Source organism: Argentina anserina, chromosome 2 (genome assembly GCF_933775445.1).
Source record: "Argentina anserina chromosome 2, drPotAnse1.1, whole genome shotgun sequence".
Taxonomy (NCBI): Eukaryota; Viridiplantae; Streptophyta; class Magnoliopsida; order Rosales; family Rosaceae; genus Argentina; species Argentina anserina.
Genome location: NC_065873.1, coordinates 6,172,941 through 6,194,078, shown reverse-complemented (window position 1 = coordinate 6,194,078; position 21,138 = coordinate 6,172,941). Strand labels below are relative to the sequence as shown.

The window sequence follows — 21,138 nt, the reverse complement described above, 5'->3', positions numbered from 1 at the left end:
GTGAAGAGCAGATATCAGATATTGGAATATAGATTTTAGAGGGCGGTGATGTGATCGATACCATGGCTTTACTACTGCAACTTGGTTGAGGTAGCCCCAAGCTACGTCTAAAGTTTCCAAAATCCCGCAAGTAGACCTCAGTTTATTTAGTCAATTCAACACCATTAAGGTTGCACAAGACCAGGTTTTATATCGAGGCACAGAAAAAAAATAGCTGAAAAAGGAGACTTCAAGTTTTGATGATACCATAGCAATAGAACGATTTGTAGTATTGGTGTATATATTGATTTAATTCACAGGCATTTGACACATTCCAAGTACTATCTATGCTATATTTAACATCTTAGCCATTACTGTTTGCACAAAGTAGTTTTATATCGAGCTATCCTTCCTCACATGCAGCCCCATTATGCACGTGAAGTTGAAAAATGTAGAGAGACATGCAGCTCCTGCATCTTTCAAACCCTAAAATGCTTTCACAAGTGCACACTTATGAAACCCTAAGATGCTTTTGAAAATCAGGAAATGAACCAACCCAAACTGAACTGAGCTCAAAGTTACCTGCATTTGAATTCAGATAACCAGATTCTATCATCAAAAGTTGATCTACGAAACCAGGTTGTTCTCGTGGTCGTCTATGATACTGGGATGTATCTCGTACCTTCACTTTTTATTATTTTTTAATTTAATAAATTAATAAAGTATAAACATGTTTAATTAGTTAACAGGTTACCCAATCAAAAGTTGTCATGTGTAAATGAAATTTATCGTATTAAAAACACTTTCGTTGTTAATATGAAAAATTGTTCAAAACCATATAATTTTTATTGTCAAATAATAGGTTACACTAACTAGAACATAAATTACAACTGAGAATCACACTTATTGTGATTATTATAATTGCATGGTAAAGATGTAAATATCGTAATTAGAAAAACTTTATTAGATGGAGAACTTATTTATCAAATTGAAAACATATTTACAATATTAAGTACTCGTATATTTTTTTAGCAAATATTATTTTTATCATTTACATTACAAACAATCTTTAAATTGTAAAATAGTTGATAATCTTGTAAATAATGTAGTTACAAAAGCAATTACTACAACTAGAACAAACGTTATTTTCTTGACATCAATAATTATGCATTGTGGTAAATTGGACAGTCATTTTAGTAATCTAACATTAATGATATAAAATAAAACAATTTATCACATTGAAAACGAAATTGTGTAATTGTTGTAATATTGTCCACAAACTAGTACCTTAGTTCGATTTAAGTAATTAATAAAATCATAACCTAATTACCGTTTTAAAATCACTTGTTGTGTTTGTTGTAAGACGTTTAGTTATTAAAGTAATTATTTCATTAATGATAAAAAATATATAAAATTTTCATTGTCACAATAACTTGGTCGCCGCTCTTGTAAAACTGTCCCAAGAGTAGTAAATTTGTTATAAGCATAGTATATACCACAATTTGAACAACATTTAGCACTTTAACATTCATAGTTTGTGATTTTAATAAATTGTGTAGTCACTAAAGTAATATTTTCATTAATGACACATACATATAAATTTTTAACTCCCACAACAAAATTGTTGTCATACTTGAAAAGCTATTCTTGAACTAGTAAATTGGTTATACTTTAAGTACTTGCAATATTTTCAACAAAAATTGCAGCTTTAACATCAATTGTTATGGTTGTGGTAAAGTGTATAGTCACTAAAGTAATCATTTTTTTTATCATTTATACATAAAAATCTAAGAAAACCTAACGATGTGGTTAATCAGGATAGTGCTTAAGGAAAATTTAAGAAAATTAATGAATGACCAAAATGGAAGCAATTAGTTGATTGTTAAAAGGAAAAAAAATTAACGATTGAAATCTTAAAAATCAATTAATAGTTAAAAGGAAAGGAAAACTGAGAAGAAATTCAAATCTAATTAAAATTTTCTAAAATGACGTGGTCAATTAAAATAGTGTTTAAGAAAAAGTCTAATCAAATTAATGGGTCATTAAAATAGATTCTTGATTTAGCAAATTCATTATGTGGTTTTAAGTTGACTTAATTTTGTATTGAAAGCAGTAGTTGATAATCGGATATGCACTAATTTCCGCGTCACTGGTTATTCTTTCTTACAACAAAGTGACAAATTTGAGGCTAATCGTTTATTGTGGCATCTGGTAGTTTCTTATGCTTAATTAATTCTTTAGCAATGTCATTGTTTACGAATCTTTCCCTTTCTAAGTCTCCCTAATCAAAGTCCTTTTGTATAATCTATCTGCAAATCTTATATAGGGAGAATACCATAAGGTAAGAAGAAGGTGCAAGAATGGAAAAGAGTCAAATAGAGAGATTATTGCAACTTTTTAGAGACAACTGGCCATTCATATTATTATTAATTTCTCCTTACCTGTTTATAAACAAATCCAAGTTAAATCCTAAACTCTAAACTCTAAATTTTAAACTCTAAACTCTAACACCATATCTGCATATAACGGTAACGAGACGAGAGGAACGAGTGCATCAAATATACATTAGTATACAATGATATTAATGTGCACCACATATAGGTGTCTGTGTTTATATAGACATCATACGTGCATGAGAATATAATTATAAATGTATACTATGTAAACATATACACAGTAACGAGACATCGTGAGATGATCGAGTGCACCATATCAACATTAGTATACAATGATATTAATGTACCTGATAATCTTTGGCCGATATTAATATAAGTTAGAAAAATTTTAATTTCCTAAATCGACGTAATTAATCAGGATAGTATTTAATAAAAAAATCTAAGAAAATTAATAGGTTCTTAAAATGGAAGCAATTAGTTGATCATTAAAAGTAAAAATAAATTAATGACTAAATATGAAAAGGAAAAGTTAGAAGAAAATCAAAACAAAGATAAATTTCCTAAAACGATGTGGTTAATTAGGAAGAAAATTAATGGGTTATTAAAATAGAAACAATTAATTGATAATTAAAAAGAAAATATTCGTAAGTGACCAGGTTATCAGGTCACCTCTCTTCTAATATTTATGACCGTTAAATATATTATTAATTTAATACAAAAAAATATTCGAAAAAGTCATAGTACCATGTAGACATATACCCACCACTTCCACCAGTACTGTAGAAAATTCCGGTTGTTCTCCACACAATTTTTATATCGTCTTGCAGCCATCTAACTGATCAAATATCTAACAGCTAGAATTTTTTTCTGTAAAATTAAGTAGCGGTCATCGAAACATCGAAAGGAAATGTGGTGCCTCTTTCAAGTTGCAACAATCATATCATGGGATACTGGCCTCACGCTACCAGGGCTATCACATATCATTAGATGAAAACAACTTTCTAGAAATCTCTACTTAATAAAGACGCCTTGAGATACACTCTCCTAGCAATATGTGGAAGATTTATCAGTCTATATATCTCCAATATAAAGTATAGCCTCATTTTTCTCCTCTTTTTCAGTTTATGCTTTTAGTTGTGGTCTTTCCTTACATGCAAGCTGAGACTTTTTCTTAACCTTGGGACTGTTGTTGGTCCAAGAGTATAGTATATATAAATTTCTGCTTAGTATTTCTATATATAGAGTACGTGGTTCATGAAGTAAGTGTATATCTAAATTGTTGTTCACATTAAGGCATCTACTTTACATATATTCATGATGTTACAGAAGGATGGAAATAGGAATCTTCAACTTAATGGTGAGGCAAAACAGTCCACCCAGCCTCACCTGTCTGGACTGGTCCTAAAAATCACAATTTGAATGGAATCTGGATAAAACGGAGATATGTGGAATATAGGAAGACGGATTTTTAATAAATGTGAAAATGAAAGATAGAACAACAACGAGTAATAACAGCGGAATATGTAGAAGAATTTTACTTTTCTATTGAATAAATGATATTACAAAGATTACACCTTAATCTATGAAAATATAGTTCTCAAAAGTAAAATATTTCTTACTTGATAGTCACAATCAAGTATGAAACAACCTCATCAAGATCGTTGCTTCAAGTATCGATACAACCTCACTAAGATCGTTGTAATCACATGTACTTCAACTTCACTAAGCTTGTCGATGTTGCCACTAAGGTACTCAATGGAGTCACTAAGATCTCCTAGCACAAAGCTCCTTTTTGATGTGAAATTCTTCTCACTTCTTTTTACCTTTTCTTTCCTTGTCCGAGTATCTCTATGCGGCAAGATAACCTACTGCCTATATATACATCTCTATAGCAACACACAACATATACCCCTTATATAGCTCACGGAAATTAACTCTAAACCCTAGCACCAATAGGAATTAAGCCCAAATCTCTTCCTAATACAACCTTAAATAGAAAGGAAAAAATCCATATGAATATGGAATACATCTTTTATTATAAACTCTTTTTCTATATATCATTATACCCATAATTAAAATCAGTGAAACAACTCTTGCCGTGGGTAACACTAGCTTTCCTTGACAGTTTCCTAGTCCAACTAGGAAAGGACTTTAATGCTCCCCCTTAGCTTGTGCTTCACTCCTTTGGGCATTCATCATCATTATAGAGGCCAATTCATGTACCTTCAATCTCCCCCTTTGGCCTTCCATGCAACTTACACCCTCAAGTACCTACAAGACCACTATGAACAACATAAGTACCAAATTAATATATTTTAATTGAAATATTGCAATCATCTCAAAATAAGACTAATGCATTCAAAGGGACTTGAGTCTCCCCCTAAGTTAATGAAGCCAAATGAGGGGAAAGCAGTCTAAACATCAGCCCCTTGTTGTCGTTGTTGAGCAGCAACACATGGAGCTTCTTCCATCTCACGTCGAGGTCTCCTTGCTCCATGCATGAGAAAAGACTGCACACTTAACACACTATGAGGAGAACAAAAGAGATAGAAATATATGATTCAGATTATATTTCCTTCACTAAAAGATATATACGCAAGAGAGTCCAAAAAAGGGGTAGGAAATATGATGCATAAGGGAAGAGAACATGTAGAGCTCAAGCCGTAAGCAAAAAGACAGCGAAGATATGCGCATATAATTGTGCAATGAATGAATATATATATATATATATATATATATATATATATATATTACTAAGAGGAACTAAGGTGCACCAAATAGTTATGTCGAAATAAATATGACATATGAGATGATATCCTTCCATATAGATATGCATGCAGATGATGAGAAAGGAAACATGAATCAAGCAATTTGCACCACCTTTAACACAACCTTGCAGATGATGATTATGATGAGGAAAATTCCCAGAGAATCATTTTAACAAATAACACTACATGCAAAACTCATATAAACTAGTGCAAGGCTACAAATAATCTAGAGAAAATATATAATGACAATCATAATTACCACTAACTCATGCATGCAGCCAATTAATACTCACGCAAAAAGTATCGCACACAATACATGATTTTTCAAATAAACATGTGTCTGCAAAACAATAATAAGGTAGAACTCAACACCTATTACCACACTCGAATAAATCAAGAATTTACACACAAGAAGAATTTGAAACTACACAATACCAATAAGCAGACCACTCTAAGGATAGAAACCATTTTAGGACCTTACATGCACTTAGCTCTCAACACTACTTGTAGGGCATGACAAAGACCACAATGTCATAGTAACAGAAAACAAGTCCAGGCATAGCATTCAACCATGACAAGAGTTACAAAAATAACTGTATTATCCAGTTGATCATGACAATACACTTTATCAACCTAAGCAAACATGTGTTCTCAAGCAATATGCAAGGTCATTAGCCAAATGTAAGAAGTGAAGTGCAATAATGTATACTTCATAATGAGAATGAATAAGAGGGGTGATTAAATTCTCAAGCCAACTTAAACGACACTCCCCCCTATCTCGCCATATAATCTCCTTATAACACCATAATTCGTATTTTTCTTATTTTGATAACATAAGCTCAGTACATGCTGAGACAATTTTTCAACCACCATGGAGACCAAGCCAGTCTATTCCAACAGGTATCGAGTAGTTAGTCAATCTCTAGATAGGAGAACTAGCCTGGCCTAAAAAATCAGATCCTCCGGGGAGACCAAACCAGTCCATTCCTCTAGGCATTGAGTAGTTAGTCAACTCCTGGAGATGTAGAACTAGCCTAGCCTAGGACTGCATGCACAATATAATATTTTTTGTGTTGCATGCAGTCAATATCTATAACATTTACTCAACTACACCAGCTCATGATTAGGTTACTCAACTCAGATTTTTCCACTACTATGAAGTATGTCTATGTGAGAACCAAACATAATGGCTAATAACAATGAATGACATCAGAGAACACATGATGTTTGGTCCAAAACAACAATGTCAAAAGAACCAAAGAACAGAAAGGTAAAATGCAATAACTCATCCATAGGAAGATAAGATTGAGGACAAAGTATAGTTACCATAACATGAGTTCCCAAACATACTTTTATTTTTCAATATTGAGAGCAAATGCCGATGGCATTTTGCAAAGTCATAAAACGATTTGTATCCAGTGGTATGGTAAACAAGTCTGCCCATTGATAATCTGTAGAAACAAATTATAATGTCAGAATATTCTTGTCAACAAGTTCACGAATGAAATGATAACATATATCAATATGGTTAGTTCTAGTATGCTGAACATGATTCTTGGAAATATTAATATCACTTGTATTATCACATAATACCACAAGTTTTCCTTGCGAAATACCATAATCTTTAAGCATATTTTTTGTATTCAAAGCATTTGAGTACAACAACTACCTAGTAACGTATTCAGCTTCTGTTGTAGATAATGAAATACAATTTTGTTTCTTACTATGCCATGCAACTAAATTCTTACCAACAAAGAAACAACCACCACTAGTATTTTTTCGATCTTGCAGATTACCTCCCCGATCTGCATCAGAATAACCTACAATTTCAGCATTAGTTTCTTTAACGTTCTCTTTAATAAAACTTACTAGAGCTTTGTTAATTTCCACATTTTCGGTGTCGGAGTTTTCTGCGTTTTCTCCCTTGTGCGACGCAATTTCCATTGTCCTTCCTCTGGTCCGAACACCTTCTCCAATGACATCTCTAGTGGAATGATCTTTATGAACTTGTTTAAAAACTGTACGAAATTTTGTTGTAGGTTGTACACTTTTATCAACTTCTCTTGATTCTCCCTGTGACTGCACATTTGTATTATTAGTTCTTGGTAACCCATCATCAGATAATTCAGAAAAATCCACATAATTATTAGCATTTACATTTATAGAGTCAATTACAGTGCTAGTTTCTTTATCATCATATTCATAATCTATATCAATACAACACATATTACAATAACCTTCTATGTGACTTTGGTCTTCCTTTTTTCTCCAGACTTTCTTACCTGAATATCTCTGAGTCTTTTTCACATTCTGCTTAGTTTCTTTATAAGATTTAGATAAACTAACAAAGTGAGAAATATCAAGTAAAAACTGACCATGTTGTTCCAACTTACTTCGAATATCTTTAATATCTTTTCATATATGTCATTCGATTTGATCACTTTTGAATTGAAGGAAGTCTGAATATTCTCAGTTTTTTCATGTTCTCCAACATATGTTTCACTTTCTTTCGAAGTTGTTTGTCCACGAAAAAAATTAGTAGAGAAATTAGAATTTCTATTTGAGCTAGACTTACCAGTATATCCAAGTCTGGTTCTATCATTGTAGCTCTTCCCTGAACTCAAAATGTCAGATAACGATTTTGAACTATTTTGAAAATTTTCCAACCTTGTTATCTGTTTCATCAAGCAAAACATGCAATTTCCCAAGTTTAGAATTTAATAAATCAATTAGATTGTCTTTTTCGATTACCTCACCCTGGAACATTTGAACCTTTGCTAAAAGCCGTTTTCTTTCAAGCACATGATCACCATTATCACTTTTCTTTCTCAAGTTCAGTTTCTCCACTTCTCATTCCAATTTTTCACCTTCCAGCTTCTCCACTTGTTGCTTTAATATAACATTCTTTTCTAAAATTTTCTCAAGCAACCTTTATAACTTTTTCTTGATAATCAAACATCTCATTATCCTCATAGTGGTTTTCTCCATCTTCTTCGTGATCCTCTTCATTCTCAGTTTTTGAACCTGCATAATCTAAAGAGAAAGAAGACACAAGAGCAAACGTTTTGTTCCTTTTTAGAGAACTATCATTATCATCACTCCAAGAGCACTTGTAACCCTTATTATCTGAATCAGATTTCTTATTTTCACAGTTAGTAGCAATGTGGCCAACGCCACCACAAGTATAACACTTCTTATTACTATTACTACTACTTCCATACTCATACTTCTTTTTTGAGTAATTATCATTACCTTTCTCAAAACGCCTATTATTTCCATTAAAATTCTCTTAGAATTTTGATTATTTTGTTCATTTGAATTTGACTTTCTCTGACTCAAAACAGTTCATTATTCTCAGCCTCTTCAGAGTTTGATTTAGGATTTTTTGTAACACTTAAAGCAATATTTTTAGAATTCTTACATTTCGGTCTTTCATCCTCTTCAAGCTCCATCTCCCAAGCCTTCAGGTTTCCAATCAACAAGTTCACAGAATATGTGTTGAGATTATTGTTCCTGAATCGTCGTCTTTTTCATCATGTATGACTTTGGAAGAGACCGTAATATTTTTCTTACAATATCAGATTCTTGTAAAGGTCTTCCAAGACTTTCACACAAACTAGAGAGATCAGTAAAACGACTATAAAAATCATCAATAGTTTCATCATCTCTCATTTTTAAAGCATTAATTTCAGAATAATATTGTTGTAACCTTTGTTCTATTACAGTATCATTACCTTCATTTAAAACACAAAATTTATCCCAAACCTGTTTGGCTGTAACGCAATTCTAAACTTTTTTTCTTTTCTTCTCTGCTCATTGATGCATATAGAGCATTAAGAGCCTTGTGAATTCCTTCACTAGCCTTAATCTTCTTTTCAGTCCACTCATCTTCGGCTTTTAATTCACCAGTGGATATCCCCTCAGTAGCTTTTTAATCAACATCTTTCATTGGAGGTTTCTATCCACGTTCAACGCTTCTCCATGCATGAAAATCAATACCATAAATAAATAATCTCATTTGAAGCTTCCATTGAGCGAAATCCATACTGTAGAGCATGGGTGCTTAATTCAATCTTTGACGTTCCATCTTTAATCCCACAGATCTCACTAAGTACGTCTAGTGACCTGCTCTGGTACCAAATGAAAATACAAGATAGAACAACAACGAGTAATAGCAGCGGAATATGTAGAAGAATTTTACTTTTCTATTGAATAAACGATATTACAAAAATTACACCTTAATCTATGAAAATATAGTTCTCAAAAGTAAAATACTTCTTACTTGATAGTCACAATCAAGTATGAAACAACCTCACTAAGATCATTGTAATCACATGTACTTCGACTTCACTAAGCTTATCGATGTTGCCACTAAGGTCTTCAATGGAGTCACTAAGATCTCCTAGCACAAAGCTCCTTTTTAATGTGAAATTCTTCTCACTTCTTTTTACCTTTTCTTTCCTTGTATGTGTATCTCTATGCGGCAAGATAACCTACTGCCTATATATCCATCTCTATAGCAACCAATGGTCTAAATACCGGTTATCGGCATCGTATCGGATTATATCGGATTTATCGTTTTTGTTAATTTTTAATTAAATTTAATATATTTATAAACATATACATCAAAATATACCAAATAAACTTGAGAAATTAAAACTTATAGAAGTAAATGTACTAAATAAACTTCATAAAAAAAATATTTGATTGTTTTGACAATTAAAATACATAAATAGTATTAATTAATAAAAACAGAGGTGCTCATTCATCATAAACTCTATCGTCATCAAATGCTCTTAACGAAACTTTCATCTTCTTTAAATTATTTTTTCAAAACGATGTGGTTTTAATTTTTTTTAAAAAAACACTGATATATCGGGTCAAACAGATATAATAGACCGATAAACAACTTATCGTATCGTTTTCTTAATATCAGGGATATATCGGGATATTTAGAACATTAATAGCAACACACAACATATACCCCTAATATACCTCACGGCAATTAACTTTAAACCCTAGCACCAATAGGAATTAAGCCCAAATCTCTTCCTAATACAACCTTAAATAGAAAAGGAAAAAATCCATATGAATATGGAATACACCTTTTATTATAAATTCTTTTTATATAACAATTTCTATATGCCCAAATATATATCATTATACCCATAATTAAAATAAGTGAAACAACTCTTGCCATGGGTAACACTAGCTTTCCTGGACAGTTTCCTAGTCCAACTAGGAAAAGACTTCAATGCTCCCCCTTAGCTTGTGCTTCACTCCTTTGGGCATTCATCATCATCATGGAGGCCAATTTATACTTTCAAAATGTACTACGTGGAAAATATGTATGCATGGAAAGTTCCTAATGGGAGAGCGCCAGCTCAAAGTTTAGGGTTTAGGACTTTGGGTTTGGCTCGCAACACCCTTGATCATATGCATGTCAAACGCAATTAAGGATGTGTATTCATAACAACTTTTACTCTTTAGCTTAGTAGGAACTTGAAAATTTGAGATACATAAATTTACCTTGTTCCATGAGTTTCAATTCAGAACAAGTGTTTCATCCATGTGAGCAATGAAGTAAAAAAAAAAATTAAAGATGCGGAACACTGCATCATTGGTTTCATGTAATCACATCCAATTCTTGATTTGATCTGAACATTTTCTTGAATGTGCATGAAACTGGTATGTATTGGAAATCATCATCTACCACCACCCAGCCTCCCACAATCTAAAGTTACAGAAAACTTATATTTGATCACTCACCTCCGGGATTATGAGATTATCAGAACTAAACAGAAGTGTACCAATTCATAGATGAGGCCATAAAACGAAGAGCATCGAGGACCTCCTGTCAACCAAATGCGTAGAGGATCATTTTCTGGACTCCTTTTCTGATTCAACAAAGTAGTAGATCAGTTGCACCTTTTCGGAGTCTCCCACGCCCACATACCTTGGATCATTAAACACACCCAGAACATTGTTAAATCACTAAGTTCACTATTACAGAACCTGAATATATATTTTATTGGGACCAAGATGATCAGTCCTGCAGCTTACCCAGTTTCAAGCTTGAAAGGGAGGTCACCATGGAAGGCTGGCAAGTTTTTGATTTTGTTTTTTGGTTAATTAACGAACTTTTATTCATTAAAAGAGGGGCAAGCCCAATTACACACACGCAAGACCGGAAAAAAACCAATTAGGAACTAAGAGCACGGATCATCACCTCAATCACACAGAAAATAGTAATCGATGACCAATGGCTCACTAATTTACATAAAACAGTAAATACATTAATACAACCTAATCTACCACTCGAACAATTCATGTTGGCTAACAACGACTTCGCAAGCGCCTCTCGCTGCCATGAAAAAGTGAGGAGTGCCAAATCAGAGCATTGTTGCCCGAGTAACTGATGCCAAAGAAATCTCATAATACAAATCATATGGATACCCGCAACCTTGAGGAGATGTACACTCAAAACAGTTCCATACAAACCACCATCAATACCTAATTCGTGAAAAAGCTGTGATTGACGAAGTACAGCCGAGAACCAGAACCAGAACCAAGAACCAATACCAAGAAAATTTGGGGGGGGGTGATAAACCCAAGCGTGACTGAAAAGTTACGCACCCATAATCCCATAGGTAAGTGCCTAAATGCACTTTAAGCGTACAATCACACGAGTTCTCACAAAGGGATATAATGGTGATCAACATGTTGTTTTGGTGTTGGATATCTAATAATCTGGAAACAGATGAAATTCTCTGACACCGGTATGAGGAACCAGGTCCTCCATTACTAGACAAAACCAGAAAGATCCACATAGAGATAAAATGACACCACAAGGGTGTAATCGGCTCACATACATGTAGCCCAGGGACATTAACAGCGTAAATAAACAAAGTAATAAAGATAGATACCTCATCAGGGTTAACAACCCGAGCCCAAGCCACAACCTAGGCCCAGGCACAAACCCAATGAACATGAGGTCGATCGCCATGCAGAAACACAGCCTATCTCCAAGGCCCAATAGCAGCAGCCCAGCCCAACCACCACCATCTTCCAAAGCATAGACGCCCACTGGCGATCTCGATGCCGGAGCACAAAGGTATTACCACTGCACTTCAAGACGCTGCCATGACGCCGCAAATCAGAAATGTTTCACCGATCTACAGTAACATAACTCCGTCCCACCGCCAAAAATCCAGCTAACCACCGAGAACGAACTCTTGATTGGACACGAACCACATCGTTGTTAATTCCACCTTGTGCTCGGACCCGCCGCTGAGGGTTCGATTGCATACGATGAGAAACCAGTCGCCTCCACCGCCAAGTCGCCGACCCACTAAGCCTAACTCTGGATCTCTTCCTGAAATCAATCAAAACAGATCGATACCACCGATCTGGTTTGGACAGTTCCAGATCCCATCCATCCCGACCCTATACTATCTCTCTGCTGCTAGTACCTTTGTAGAAAGCCATGGCAAGTTTTTGATGATGGACTATGCAAGAGCAAAGTTGGAAGTAAGCAGCACTAGAACAAAAGAATGATCGTTTTTTAGGATCCCATCATCACTTTTCCCTGTATTTTTTGCCTCTTGAACTTGGAATCCGTTCTCTCATACACCAGATGAGTGGTTCCGATAAGAGATCATTAACAATCCAAAATAAGCTAAACCAACAGAGACCGCAAGTGTACTGTTCAACAACATATATAGGGAGCTTTTGCTTATCTCTTGAAAACGTCCGTGACTTTTAAGAAAAGTAAGATGTGTGTCTTTACCAAACCACCCAAAACTCCTCATCTCATAAAAGAAGGAGTTTATAAGCCCCGCCAAACGCGACCATATATGATTCCAACCTCTAGACACGGAGGCATGGATGCGTAAACAAGTAACACTATCTTATTCTTTCTAATCTAGTGATTACAATTTGCTTCATTCCTTACTCGAGTGCAAATTAAGCATTAACACCGAATATGGCGTAGTCGTATAGCCTCACGGTATACATGAGAAAAACTTTTATTCTATAACATTTGTAATCTTTATACTATGCTGTTGGTATTCATTATGTACAAAAGAAATACATCGAAAATACAGTAAAAAGAGTTTGGTTGGCTCGCCTGAAGAATCAACCGTTGTGTTATCACCATTCACCCCATTACTCCTGATGAGCTAGTTCTCAAAAAAAAAAAATTACCAAGTGATGAACTGATGATGAGCTTCGTATATTAAAGCTCACTATACAATATGTAAACAATCTGATGCACGACCGGGGGAGTCAGACCGATCCGAGGAGCCCTATTTCTCTAGATGTGATATTTTACACCATCATTTTGCAAGTTCCTAACTCCTTTTTGGAATGATCAAATTGTTCCGGGAGAATTACTATTCTACCCTTGTGTGTGTCTTAGCCTAATAGGTTTCCTGTTAGAAGATAGATTAGCATCTCCGTAATAGATTAGGACTCCGAATCCTACGGGATTGTGGTTTTGTAATGCATATATATAGGCCACCATATCATTCAATAATACACAATTATTTCATCCTACATCACGTTATCAGCACGTTTCCCTAAAACCCTGAAATTTTTAGAGCCATACATTTTTTTCCCCTCTCTTCCTCCGCCGGTCGCCGTCGATTCCGGCCTCCGACATCTCCTCGCCGGCGCGCCTCCTGCTCGCCGCCGCATCGCGACCCCTGCAGCCCCGCTCGCGAACTCCTATAGCCCCGCTCGCGACACCTGCAACCCCGCTCACGACCCCTGCAGCCCCGCTCGCGAACCCCTATAGCCCCGCTCGCGACACCTGCAGCCCCGCTTGCGACCCCTGCAGCCAGCCTCGCAGCCCCTGCTCGTAGCTCCCGCAGCCCCGCAGGGTCTCCTCCGCATTCGTCCCACAAAAACATCTTTTTATCCCGCAAGTCCCCGCATCAAAGCATTCAAAATTGCTCCTCCCGCATATTCACGCAAGAAACGTGAGATTCACAAGCACGGACTTCGCTCAAGAGAAGCTACTCCCGTATATTACAAACCTTGAAAGGTAAATTTTTCATAAACGTTCATGCTTTTGAACGTATAGATATATTATATCGGGCGCTATTAGCCTTCTTCTTGTCTTAATTCCGGCATTTCTTATAACGCCGATGAGACTATAGAGGGATGGGTTTCCCCTCTTGGTCGATGTTTTCTGTGTGACGGTCCTGGGGGAGTCACGATTGTATAAAAGGGAAGTTAATCGATTTTCGTGTGGTCGCCTGAGTGCACCGCTGTTTTGGGTGCGATCATGAGTATCGCCGCTTGCATTGATTTTTTCTTGTGACCAAATACGTCACCCTTCTAATTCCTATTATACTTGAATCTAATCGATTCCATATTCGTTTTGTAGATGTCATCGCCATCTCGACCGGAATTTGGCCTTCTTGATCTAGAAGGAAAGGAATACCACCGCTGGGTTTCCGACATGGAGCTCGCTTTCGAGAGCCGAGGGATCGAAGGCATGTTTGCCGACCCTCCTGCTGATTTCCCACCCATGGCTAAGACTCAGACTCTCATCTCCGTAATAGATTAGCACTCTGAATCTTACGGGATTGTGATTTTATAATACTTATATATAAGCCACCATACCATTTAATAATACACAATTATTTCATCATACATCACAAATAAAAATAAAGCTCGAGTCACTAGTTGAGTAACTAGTGCACTAGAAAACAGAGTTGGAGCACAACTAGGGCACTTGGATCAGATTCCCCGTCAAATATCTAAAAACCCTAAGGAATTCAAATTTCAATCTATGATCATATCTCTGTATTAAATTAGATTTATTTAGCTCTTGTATTATATTAGGAAACCAACAACCACCCTAATTTATAATAAATTTCTCCATCAAACCTTCCCATCCCGATTCACAAATACAAAGGAAAATCCAACCCAATCAGATTCGGCCATTATTGCCCAAAAGATATTTTCCATTAGTTACGCTCAAGTGCCATTTTCTGCAGTCCAAAACATAATCAAGACATGAATTTGATTTGAGTTCTGGAAATTGTAGCAGATTGATCGAATTTCGCTTCAGATTGATTTGGATTCATGCATTGGATTAAAGAGTTGCAAATATATGGAAAATAACACAAAACAATGCCAACGAAGCTTCATTTCATTTCTCAAACACCAAATTTCTGAAGGACTGAGTACATCGAAAAGTAACATAGAGAGCGACCATTTTCATAGATCAAAATTAGAGAACAGAACAGAACCGATAGAGAACACACAAACCATCACCACCATAATTCCAAGAGATAACCCAGACCCACTAACCCTACACATAACACGTAATACACCCTAAAACCAGTCCCAGAACAACTATCCATCTAACTCCTCCAGCTACCGCCGTCAGAACCACGGTCACGGCCACCTCCACCGTATCCACCGCCACCACCTCCGTATCCTCCACCACCACGGCTGTACCCACCGCCGCCTCCACCCTCACGACGGCCACCACCGCCATAACCCCCACCGCCACTTCCGTAGCCACCACCACCACCTTCACGACGGGCCCCACCGCCGTATCCACCGCCGCCTCCGTAGCCACCGCCCCCACGGCTGCCACCGTATCCTCCACCTCCTCCTCCGCCGCTTCCGCGGGACTGAGCCTCGTTGACGGTGATGTTACGGCCGTCGAGATCCTGGCCGTTCATGCCTTCGATGGCGTCCCTCATGGCCTTCTCGTTGGCGAAGGTCACGAATCCGAACCCCCTGGACCTTCCGGTCTCACGGTCGTTGATGATCTGAAAATTTCAAAATCAAAATCGAATCAGATTTGAGCATAAACACAAAACCTAAAACAATTATAAATTAACACAATAATGATAAAATTAAAATGAAAGGAAAAGGAACCGATCGATCTTCAATCTAGAAAGATGAAGATGAACGTACCCGATTTAGGGATAGTAAAACACAAGAGAGACAGAGAGAATCATAGTGACATTATAGTAACAGTAGTATCATAGATCAAGTAACACATAGAGAAACACAGAGAGCACAAGAGAGAGAAACAGATCCGATCCGATCCATCCGATCTCTGCGACTAACGGACCTTCGATTCGAGGATCTCGCCAAAAGGAGCAAAGGCTCTTTCGAGCGCTTCGTTGTCGGTGGCCCAGGCGAGCCCTCCGACGAAGCAACGGAACTCGATCTCGGCTGAGGCCATTGAGAAAACCCTAAGAAAATATTAAGCCTCGGAAAATGAGAGGGAGTGAGGAAACTGAGAGAGCACGAAGGACTGGGATCCCCAAACCCTTGCTTATATAGGGGAACCGAGTCCTCTGAGCCCTCCCCTCCCCTCTCAACTAGGGTTAGCTTTGGGCCACGGGTTAACTAGGGTTTAAAATATCAGGGCGTCATTGGGCTTATTTTTGAGTGCCACGTCAGCGAGTTTGCCTTCTGCGACGGGTCGTGTAGGGTTTTGGAGTGAACTGTGGTTTAGTTTTGGGGGAAAACTAGTGGGAGGGGTTTTGAGGTGGGGACCACGGGGTCACGTGATATTTCCTGTAACGAAAATATCTGAGGGGTGATTTGACGGAATTGCCCGCGATGATTTCGGGACTGGGGGCGGGGTTGTTGCTAGCGATAATACCGAGAGGATATTTTGGAAAAGATGGTGACATTATTGTACGACTAAAAGGTTAAAGATACCCGGTGATGGGTTTGAACCTATGGATGGGCGCCGCGTGGCATTGTGTAGAGGCAGAGGACTAGAGGTGGGAGTGTAGTGTGGGACTCATACAATAAAACCGCCAATGATCACAGATTCGTTTTTTTTTTTAAGAAATAGAGAAAAGAGCAATGATCATACTCAGTGGAAATGGGAAAAATGATGTTAAAGAAAGAACGAGGAAATGAAAGATGGAGATAATTATTTTTGTTGACAAAAGAAGAGTGCAGGTTGGCAACGGTGCTTTCCAGACGTTGCCCTTTGGCTTTTATCGGCTTTGTCTTCCAGAGAATTGAGAAGGCCGACCTCAATTTCTGCCACTAAAAGACTAGGACTTGACTCAGTCCTTGTTACTGATTAGAGATGCACAAGAGCGGTGGTGAAAGCGGATTTAAGAAAGACTAATACTCCTTAGACAATCAAAATCTTCGTTGCTTATATATAAAAAATTGTATCATCATTCTCCTTTATACGATTTCGACATATCTTTCAAGCAGCCAACTTTGTGACAAACAGGCTAGCAAACTTTGATCTACATTACCTTTTTTCTCTGTAATTTGTCATAATCGTCTCCTCATTTTTCCGTGTTGCATTCTTGTTGGATTTGGTGGGTTGAGAGTAGTCAGAGGTTTCTCTCTATAGTTTGTTTTTGTCATAATAAAAAAAAAAACTGATGTTCTTTTCTTCTCATAGAATATAGAATTATAGATCATGAAAGTTTATTTAGCGAACAAAAAGATCATAAAAGTTATTGTTGGTGTACGAAAATTCACTTAAGAAGATTTCCTCACTAACCTGTGCAGGAATGAAAGTGATTTTGGTTAAAATAACATGATTTTATTTTGTGGGTTGGATTGGATATCTGATATTAGACATCTTTTTATTGAAAGGTTTGGGGCATATAAAGGGTGTGTTTGGAGCAGCTGTGACTTATAAGATAAGTTGACTTATACTTATTTCTGAGAATAAGTTTCTGATAAATTAAGTAGCTGACTGTTTGATAAACTGGTTTTTTTAAGTGATTTTTAGTGGCATAAGTTGTGTAGAGTGTTTGGTAAACTTAAACTGACTTATGCTTTGTGTTTGTATAATGACAATTTTGGACACCAAATAATTTAAATATTTTTTTTATTTTCCAAGAGTATATTTTCTTTCTTGATTCTTTGCAAATACAATATGAATTTTTAATTTCTTTTTTTATCCATCACTACTCTTTTTCATTAGTAATAGATAAAAAAAGAAATTAAAAATTCATATTGTATTTGGAGAAAATACATGCATCGTGTGAAAGAACAACTATATATCACCTTACATTCCTACTGTCACCAATATAGCTCTAATTGATTAGATCAACTTTGGAGAAAAATAACGAATTATTTGAATGCAAACCAGGGACTTAACAAACAGATTAAATTCCCCCCTAACTCACAATTCATAAACACTTAGTTACACCAAGAGGGTAGTAGAGGTTTTCTATCTTAAAACTTCCTTTGCTTGAACCCAGTTCTCTTCTCACAACTCTCCCTTTTCTTCGGTAAAGCTTCCCTTTAGGTTTCCCATGTAAATTGCGGATGGTTTGAAGGGTACCCAACGTCATTATCAAAATTTCAGTAATGTCGCGAAATAAACTCCGTGTTTTTTGACTTCTACTTATTTTCAGAAGGAAGGTATTGCTAACTTTTGCTTATGCCTTCAAAATAGCTATGGGTTTTAAGAAAAATCACTTTCTATGTGTTTACCAAACACTTATTTCACCTTAACTTATAAGAGAAGCAGACTATAAGCTGCACCAAACGTAGTCAAAATCTAGTCAAGGCTCTGAGTAGTGTCTAGATTGTATGTACTGATCTTTACTTTCTTCACCTCAATAGTATAAATATGCGCACTCTTCATAATGTAAACCATCATCCCAGCCCATTTCTGATGTTTTCATTAGATATTGAAGATGCCTCCAAAGGAGCGTAAAGTTCAGCTTAATTACCTTTAACATTTGTCTTGGTTTTCTGATGAGGTTCCTATTGCTCCTAGTAAGAACAACGGGAAGGAGATCTTACTTGATTCAAGTCCTCAGTCAAAGAGTTATTAAATACATCATCTTGTATTATTTAAATGATCATAAATATGGCCACCTTCTTATAACTTAGTTTAGTATGCGCTGCAAGAGCAAAATAATGTATTCTATAGTGCGACACCGTTAAAACTTTTGTTATCAAGCTCCGCCTTGCGAAGGATTTGTTGTCCCTGTTTTCCTACTACTTTAGGGAAACAAGAGAGGGTTGACCTTCACCCTCGCATATATATAGTTGTTGTTACCATTTTCACTAGAAGTTGGTGTTGTTCGGAGTGTAATGGGTAAATTATCAACTGACATGGTCGGTTATGAGTCATCATTCTAGTTCAGAGTCACTTCTTCCAGTTCTATTACGCTTAGTGATTTGTTCGCTTGTTTGAGGGGTATTCTTGTTTGATCTAGTGCATGGTTACAAGATCAAATAGTCCGACCGTCTATTTTGGTTAATAGCGTCTCTAATTTATGGTGATTTCACTAGTTATCAAAGTCATGGACTCTCTCTCTCTCTCTCTCTCTCTCTCTCTCTCTCTCTCTCTCTCTCTCTCTCTCTCAAATGGTGAGACAAAATAATATTAAAAAAACATGTGGCTTTCTTCTTGCATCACGTTATCACGCACTTTTTCCTAAAATCCTGAATTTTTAGAGTCATAGAATTTTTTTTCTCTCCACCGTCGGCCGCCTTAGTCTCCGGCCTCCGGCATCTAGCATCTCCTCGTCGGCGCTCCTCGTCGGCGCAACCCCTGCCCACCATTCACTGCTCGCCGCCGCTGCAGCCCCCTGCAGCCTCTGCCGGCCCTGTAGCCCCCGCAACCTCCTGCCCGCAGGGTCTCCTCCGCCAAAAACATATTTTTGCCCCGCAAGACCCCGCATCAAAGGATTCAAAATTGCTCCTCCTGCATATTCACGCAAGAAACGCGAACTTCACAAGCAAAGTCTTCGCTTAAGAGAGGCTACTCCCGTCTACTACAAACCTTCAAAGGTAAATTTTTCATAAACGTTCGCGCTTTTGAACGTATAGATATATTATATCGGGCGCATTAGCCTTCTTCTTATCTTTATTCCGGCCTTTCATATAACGCCGATAAGACTATAGAGGGATGGGTTTCCCCTCTTGGTCGATGTTTTCTGTGTGACGGTCCTGACGAAGTCACGATTCTTTTGAAAGGGAAGTTAATCGATTTTCATGTGGTCGCCTGAGTGCACCGCTGTTTTGGATGCGATCGTGAGTATCGTCGTTTGCATCGATTTTTCTTGTGACCATATACGTCACTCCTTCTAATTCCTATTATACTTGAATCTAATCGATTCCGTATTCGTTTTTGTACATGTCATCGTCATCTCGACCGGAATTTGGCCTTCTTGATCTACAAGGAAATGAATACCACCGCTGGGTTTCCGACATAGAGCTAGCTTTCGAGAGTCGAGGGATCGAAGACATGTTTGCCGACCCTCCTGCTGATTTCCACCCATGGCCAAGACTCAAACTCTCATCTTCATGAGACGTTACATCCATTGATCGGTTTAATTACTCGACATCAATATTTAACCCTATAAGCATCGTTAGTAGTATAAAGCAAGAGGGTATCGTTCACAAACCGGTGATCCAGCCAGGGCATAGAATCAAAAATATTTAACAACGAATACATACAAATATAAAAGAGTTTGAGATATAAGTTTCGGATCAAAAACATAAAATAAAACCTAAACTAATATATACATGTGATCAACCAACCAACACATCAGCAATCAACAAACAAATTATGTAAGAACAAAGCCATCGAAATATATTCTCAATCATGTTCATGCCGTAGGTATCAAGGTTCATCTTAAGTTCGATCATGCATCAAGTTCCTACTTGGTTCCTAATACATGGATACATTCGAGCTCCACTACTTGTCTTGCTACGAAATCTAACATACCAATTCATCATGCAATTACATATCACATAGAGAAATCAACATGTTTAAGCACCTATCCAATGTCGAATGTAGGATTAAAATCGATGGAATAACAAAGAACAAATAATCCACTATGTGTATCATAATCGTTACTAGCTTTGAATGATTAACATATGCAACATCAACTACTTGTCTTAATCACACATGCAATATAAGAACACATCGAAATTTAATCAAGAATAAGAACTCACGGCATAAAACCAAAAATCATTGAATAGAAATCGAAATCTTCATAGCATTACACAAT

General features: G+C 36.8%; 1 protein-coding gene across 1 annotated transcript; it reads right to left on the bottom strand.

The window, feature by feature from the left end:
* Positions 1 to 15,274: 15,274 nt before the first annotated feature.
* On the bottom strand, positions 15,275 to 16,436 carry LOC126782823 (glycine-rich RNA-binding, abscisic acid-inducible protein). The gene is made up of 2 exons (XM_050508152.1): positions 16,245 to 16,436; positions 15,275 to 15,936 (listed from the first exon to the last, which is right to left on the bottom strand). Exons 1-2 carry the CDS (start codon positions 16,356 to 16,358, stop codon positions 15,520 to 15,522), a joined length of 531 nt encoding a protein of 176 aa, XP_050364109.1. The 5' UTR covers positions 16,359 to 16,436; the 3' UTR covers positions 15,275 to 15,519.
* Positions 16,437 to 21,138: the final 4,702 nt, after the last annotated feature.

Bases quoted from the DNA above. Each gene is read 5' to 3' on its own strand.
- LOC126782823 (XM_050508152.1), bottom strand. From the start codon at position 16,358: ATGGCCTCAGCCGAGATCGAGTTCCGTTGCTTCGTCGGAGGGCTCGCC. The intron at 15,937-16,244 runs GTCCGTTAGTCG...TGAAATTTTCAG, and splicing joins GCGAGATCCTCGAATCGAAG to ATCATCAACGACCGTGAGAC.